A 7,500-nucleotide genomic window follows, 5' to 3' on the forward strand; every position below is an offset into this window, starting at 1 on the left:
TATTTCTGCCTCACCAGTCCTTTCACCTATATTTCCTTCCAAGAAAACTCTCCCTACTATTCCCTGCAGTTTTCCAATTCTACCTGACTGGATCCATCACCTTTATTTCACTTACCAAAAGTCTTCTTTTCCACATCCTTATTTCTCTGCCCCCCCGCATGTCGTAAGAGGCGACAAACGGATTCTGTTCCTCCTTTTACCCTTGTTGAGTGGTTCTTGTATAGAATATAGTCAATGTTTGTAAAGATTTTAGTCAAGCAGTATGTAAGAAATGTTTAGTCCTTTGCACTGGAAACTTGCATTCTCCCAGTAAGGTCATATATTGTACTACGTTGCAAGCCCCTGGAGCAATTTTTTGATTAGTGCTTTTGTGAACAAGAAACACTTAACAAGTGGCTCTATCCCATCTCCCCCCTTTCCCCTATCCCATCTCCCCCCCTTTCCCTCGTCGCGATATAACCTTCGTGGTTGAAAACGACGTTAAACACCAAATAAAGAAAACACTGACACACACACACACACACACACACACACACACACACACACACACACACACACACACACACACACTGAACAAAAAGACAACAAATTCAGTAATGTCTCACCTGAAAAACCCACAACATTAGTTACACAGCTAATGCATGTACCGTATGCACACAGAAAAACTCCAGAAACAATTACAACAGCACAAAAAAACGAAAAGAAAATAAATCATTAAATTTCTCACCTTCGTTTTCATCCGTGGAAAACCACCAAAACATTTGCCGGCCTGAGCATCACTGTCCGAGCACTGACCACTATATTTGTTGGTCTGGTCATAGCGAGCATGGATATCGTTCGTATGCATTATGGTCAGATCATAGCAACAACACCTCACAACAAAACACCACAGAACCAAACACAACTTCAAAAATCCCCCTACTGGTGAAACGGCCATGTTTTCAAAAACACAGCTCTGTGGACAGTAATCCTGGTTCGCCGAGACTCCGCGACTGCCAAGCGTAGAATGACTGTGGTAGCCAAGACGAGGTGTTTTTGTGTGTGTGTGTGGATGTGTGGATTCCACGTGTGCTGGCCACGCGGGAACCAAAACCGTATCAATGCTTGAGTACAAATCCTTGTACTATACCCAAAAGCGCACTTTGTTTCAGTGACGGAACCCTGCCTGTTTTAAATATTCACACGAGTGAACCTGTACCGTATAGCGTCTGCGATCAAATCCGTGTACTATAGACCCAAAGCTGCGCCAAGTTGTTTGTTTTGACGGATCTGTGTCTTCTACGACATGTGTCAAGTCCGATATGACTCAAGTCCGTGTAGACCTTTTTAAAAGTGGCCAGGAACTGATTGATGAAAGATGTCTCCGACCTACGTACAAGTAGGCCTGATGTGTATAAGGCCAACCAAAAAAAAGTCTGTTTACGGTAACATAGGCCCAAAAAAATAGGGTCGGTAGGTCGGAGTTTTTTGGGTTTTTTTTCCCCAAAAAACATATTTTTAAGTTAATTTGCCAAAAAACAAAGACTTTTTTTTCCCCAAATGCCAAAAAAAAGTCTAGGGTCGGGCGAAAAAATAGGGTCGGTCGGGATACCGTGAACAGACTTTTTTTTTTGTTTTTTGGGGGGGGGGCTAAGTGTAGGGACATCCGCACTGCTTTGTAGGCTGGTGTAGTGTAGCGTATACATTGTTACCAGGAGGACGCGGCGAGGTTATATCGCACGGCTGTTTATCTTATGCGACAGACCCCCCCCCCCCCCCCATTGTAAGAATGTTTATATGTCATTGGTTTAAACAAGGTTTTATTCAGTTACACATGGTACAGTAGTAAAAACAAGAAATAATAGGAACACGAACTCAAACGAACGCTTATATTACGTGCCCTTTACACGAATGGTGATTAATACATATAATTGATATATATGTCATTGCCTTAAAGAGACAGACCTAATTGTACTCGCGAATGGGTTTTTTCTTGCCAAAACTGTCTTGTAGTGGGGGTAAATACTGCTGCTGCTGCTACTACTACTACTACTACTACTACTACTACTACTACTACTACTGCTACTACTACTGCTACTACTACTGCTACTTCTAGTACTAGTACTACTACTACTACTACTACTACTACTACTACTACTACTACTACTTCTACTGCTACTGCTACTGTAACAACTACTACTACTACTACTGCTACTACTACTACTACTACTACTACTACTACTTCTACTGTAACAACTACTACTACTACTACTGTAACAACTACTACTGCTACTTCTACTACTTCTACTGCTACTGTAACAACTACTACTACTACTACTGTAACAACTACTACTGCTACTTCTACTACTACTACTACTGCTACTCTAACAACTACTACTGCTACTTCTACTACTACTACCACCACCAACACCGGCCCATCCTGACCTCAGGTCAAAATGAGTTCAGCTCATTCTCTCCCTGACAGGATGCCTTGAGTTTCCTTGTCTGGCAAGGAAACCGATTTTTTTTTTTTTTTTTTTACATATTTAGAGCTTTTTGTAATGTATTATTGATATACTGAAGCAGATTCGCGATCGTCGATAATGATTTTTCATGGTGTTTTGTAATTTTTGAATTACGAAGGAATTGATATGTAAGACAGTTTCAAGCGAGCTATTATTCGCGGCTGTATTTACTGTGCAAACAACTCTAAATATGGCAAAAGTGTCACGTGATAATCAACCGTTTGGTTTCCGCGCTCACTGGAGCAGACGATTTTTTCTGTAACTACAGGGTGACCCAAAAAAAAGAGTACCCAAACAAAACGTCATAAATTGACCAAAAATAAAACAATCTTCATAAAAGTTATTTACACACACAAGTAGCCTCTGCATGATTTGCACAGAAAATGTTAGCGTTCTAGCTTGTCTTTCAGGAAAGTTATGCTCATTCTACAGAACATCCTCCAAATGGCCTCCGCGCCGCTGCAGGCAAACTTGAACTCGCCGCGCAAAGTTATCAATCACCCGCACACACTCCCGTTGCGAGATTCCGCGAATGGTTGTTGTGATGGCTCTCTTGAGTTCTGGGATTGTCTGTGGGTTGTTCCTGTAGACGTTGTCTTTCAGGAACCCCCAAAGATAGAAATCTGGGGGATTTAAATCCGGGGGAGGCCATTTGGAGCATGTTCTGTAGAATGAGCATAACTTCCCTGAAAGACAAGCTAGAACGCTAAAATTTTCTGTGCAAATCATGCAGAGGCTACTTGTGTGTGTAAATAAATTTTATGAAGATTGCTTTATTTTTGTTCAATTTAAGACGTTTTGTTTGGGTATTCTTTTTTTTGGGTCACCCTGTAGTTGACAGTGTTGAAACCATATATTACGGTCTCCTTCCGGCAGCAGTCCCAAAATTTCGACTTGTTTTGACCTTAGAACGATTTCTTTATCATAACTGTGAAAAACAGAACGGAGATCACTGTCGAAGTCGGCCAATCTGCAATCATTTTCGTCTCGCGAACACTGATCTCAAATTTAGATCAGTGCTCGCGAAAAACATATGGGAGATAACTCTGTATTTTTGTTTTGATAGATTCGCGTATGACTGTAGCGTCCGGTCAGAGAGATAACTGGCGATAGCCGTTGAGCGATGACTGATCAGAATGCACCAACACCCACCCAAGCCTTACACAATACGTTGTTTTGTTGTCAAGAACTATTTTCTGAGGCTTGACTATACGCAGTCTGTGTATTTACAGTTCACGTTTTGACGGGTCGTTTATAATCTCTTCTTTCTTCTTCGCTTCACACGGCCCTTTGGTTCACGCCAAATTAAACTTCATTCTCAAACCAGGCCATTGTGACACATGCTTAAGATAGAGTGTACGTTTTTTTCTCTCATTTTCTTTTTTAAATGTACCGTCAGGACTCCTCACCGACGTTTTATCTAGAGGGTCCCGGGACCCCCCATTATATTCTTTAGGAGGGTCAAGGACCCCCTCAGTGCAATTTTAGAGGGTCCTCAAACCGGGAGGACAAACCCGTTATTTGTCATATCAGTGAATTATGGTCGGTAGCGATTAGGCAGGACATTTCTTCGTCTTCAAATTGCAGCTAATTGTACGTTATATTGTCTATTGGTTTAAACAAAACTTTATTCAATTTTAATCATGACAAGAACAATGCATGTATGATTACATACTCAAGCATATAATGCTTATTTTAAGCAATCACAGTAATTACAAAACAAAGGTTAGCATGATGGCGGAATAAATACATTAGCTCCTTTCAGGAAACGAAAAACAAAACAAAAGACAAAACAGATACACAAACAAGCAGAAAATGGGAAGGGGTTGGTGATACAGGAGGTGGGGAAAGGGCAGCTAGCTAGTAGCTAGCTTAAGGGAAAAAGAAGAAGAAGAAGACTTGGAGCGCCAATATTTAAGGAGATTTTTTCAATTGTAATAAGTGCACATAAGACACTCGCACAAGGTTAATGCGTATTGAGATCAGAGGAAAAGTCACTACATTGCACATCAATCGAGACATAATTAATAAGTCGGAAAACAACAAAAGAACATGAGAGAGGTTATGGGAAAAAATTTGTCAGGCAGCATGTCGCATGACAGTGTCTAATAAATGTAATGAGTGAAATATAGAGGCTCATTTACGGAACCTGCCCGTCTGTCTATTGTCTATTCTTCCGTATGTAATCTTGCAGGCAACTATATCACCACCGACGGTACACATGATAACACAAACGTAATGCGTCCCGGGGCCCGCTCTTTTCAAAGTTAGTGCGTCACGGGACCCCCTTCAAGAATTTCTTGTACGTGTTTTCGGCTTATGGTGCGTACAGGACACAGGGATGCAAACTGTTTTGGGGACCCCGGACCTTCGAGTTGCTTTCCATGTAAACGATTGGGTAGATTATCACAGATTTGTTCAATCTGTTGCCTGCCTGCTTTTTGTGCTAAGAGGGCGTTTGTTTGTTGTAAGTTTTGGGGGTTAATTTATATCATTTTTTGTTATCGAAGAGGGCGGGGGGGGGGGGGGGGGGGCTGGATTAATGTTGCAAGTAACATCTATGCCGATCTGCTAACTTAGTTCCCCCCCAAAAAAACGTCCGCGCTGAAAACAGCCGTGTTGATGATTGTATCCTGTGTCTAAATGTAAGGATGCTCTTGTCCTTTAAAAACTAAAAGTTATAATAATATAATAAAATAAACACTGCACAGATCTGTTGTGGTGACGTAACTCTGATCGTTTACACATTTCTACATTTAAGCCTATGTCCATTACAGACTAATATACCCTGAGTGAATAAAATCAAACGAGTAGGCTACATCTATTGTTCGTAAGCTTGCAATCATAAATCTACTGTCTTTAAAGATGTCCATGTGGGAATGTGTAAGTGGGCGTAGTCGAATGTCCATGTGGGAATGTGTAAGTGGAGCATATAAGAATGCCCATGTGTGAATGTGTAAGTGGAGCGTATAAGAATGTGTAAGTGGAGCGTGGTCGAATGTCCATGTGTGAATGGGTAAGTTGAGCGTATAAGAATGTCCATGTGTGCGATGTGTAAGTGAGACATGGATGTGTTCATGACTGAATGCGTAAGCACAATGCAAGGAATGGCCAGAGAGGTATGTGGGAGCTGTGTTTATAACCTGCCCTGTTATTAACAGCTATTGTGTTTTCAGCGTAGCAATAGGGCCCGATATTTAGACGAGACAAGTATAATGCCGACGAGTCGAAGACGAGTCGCATTATACTTGTTCGAGTCTAAATATCGGACCCTATTGCTACGATGAAAACACAATAGCGTTTATATAGCTATTCTGACATTAAATTCTGTGTTAGAATCATGTTTTTGTCAGCGACAAGAACCAGAATGGTCCATGTCGTTGATGATTGCAGACGACGGTTCCCTTTCCGCATGAAGCCACGGAAATAACCGAACATTGAAAAACCCACGGACATGTATTACAGAGAAAACTCGAGATAACCGGATGTTTAGCATTACGTCAATATGTTAGGAATCATATGACGTCATGACGTATCATGCTTGCCTACGTAGATTGTATGTTCGAAAGTCTGACTTCTGTTGGGAATTCGCGTGGTGAAGACAGCGGTAAATCTGTAGATGATAAGAGAACAAGGATTGTCTCAGAAGAAACGACGAAATGTTTCAGACCGGTAACTTCATTTCAACAATGCACTATATAATGGACGTTCTATGCGACAGGAGAGTTTGCTGATTTTGTGTTAAACATTGAAGAGATCGTCTGCTAGAATCCGAGATAGGTCGCCGCTTCAGATTGCAGCTTCTGGAAATTTGCAAGGTTTGTTGCCTGTTAAAGAACTGGATTTTACACGTAATGTATGTCATGTACAGCAAGCAACAACAAAAACACACACAAAGCAAATGGCATCGTCTGTCGACTAGTCACAGAGTGACAGAAACAAACCTGGCGAGGTATGCGTGTACTTTATACACGTGGAAGAAACCGGAACCATGCGTCTTTGTTATTGCCGATATCGTTTGGATATCGGCAAAAATGGCCAACTTTCGTAGCGTTATGCTTTGATGATCGGAAAAGGGATGTGTGAGACCATCCAATCACAGCCCCCGAATTCCCCCACGTGTCCATCAGAATAGCTATATATAGTGCTATATGTCTTATGTAAAAACAATGTCCTGTTTGTATTATTGTTATGTACCACGCCTGAATTTCTCTATGAGATAATAAAGTATTCTTTTTCTTACTTTTGCAAACAATGGGCGCATTGAGCTTGACCCTCTATCCTAGTGCAAGTAGATTGAGACTGCGTTCGCGTGGTGTAAACGGCCATCAATAAAGGGGAGGTATCAAGTGGATTTGTATGGTAAAGGGCCATTCTGCCATCAAAACAAAGGGCAATCACTCTAGTGCACGAAAAAAGAAGCCTTCCCATGTTACCACTTTCGAGCTGGCTCAATTCGACGAAATGTCTTTCGAAAGGTATCGAATCCATTGCTGCTAGGTGTAACAGTTAGCCCCCCCCCCTCCCCCTTTGAGACTTCCCAAAATCTGAGAATATCGATGAGGAGGGATTCTTAGAATGGGGGTAGAATTACAGAGATTATGAACAGAATTTCTCAAAAAGCAAGGTCTTAAAATGAAGGGAGTTTTAAATTGGCGGTCTTAAAATGGAGGGAGTTTTGAATTGGCGGTCTTAAATGGAGGGAGTTTTAAATTGGCGGTCTTAAAATGGAGGGAGTTTTAAATTGGCGGTCTTAAAATGGAGGGAGTTTTAAATTGGCGGTCTTAAAATGGAGGGAGTTTTAAATTGGCGGTCTTAAAATGGAGGGAGTTTTAAATTGGGGGTCTTAAAATGGAGGTTCCGCTGTATTTGCAAACAAAAACTTGATAAATTGAAGAACAGTGTCCCAAATTAAGTATGTCCGTCAACAGTCCCCTATTTGGTTACGTCCCTTGGACCCTTTCAATAAAGACGACTGAATAAATCGAATTTCAAA

General features: G+C 41.3%; 1 protein-coding gene and 1 long non-coding RNA gene across 2 annotated transcripts in view; both read right to left on the reverse strand.

The window, feature by feature from the left end:
• The window catches only part of LOC138961774 (snake venom 5'-nucleotidase-like), a 37,293-nt gene extending 35,998 nt beyond the window's left edge, over positions 1 to 1,295 (reverse strand). Inside the window, exon 1 of the mRNA XM_070333446.1 lies at positions 728 to 1,295. Within this exon, the coding sequence (XP_070189547.1) occupies positions 728 to 937 (210 nt within the window). The 5' untranslated portion in view covers positions 938 to 1,295. The remainder of the gene's footprint in view (positions 1 to 727) is intronic.
• Positions 1 to 7,500, reverse strand: part of LOC138961794 (uncharacterized) — a 457,147-nt gene that overhangs the window by 398,746 nt on the left and 50,901 nt on the right. The gene's annotated exons all lie outside the window — the stretch shown is intronic.

This window comes from Littorina saxatilis, linkage group LG3, assembly GCF_037325665.1.
Source record: "Littorina saxatilis isolate snail1 linkage group LG3, US_GU_Lsax_2.0, whole genome shotgun sequence".
In the NCBI taxonomy this organism is placed as follows: Eukaryota; Metazoa; Mollusca; class Gastropoda; order Littorinimorpha; family Littorinidae; genus Littorina; species Littorina saxatilis.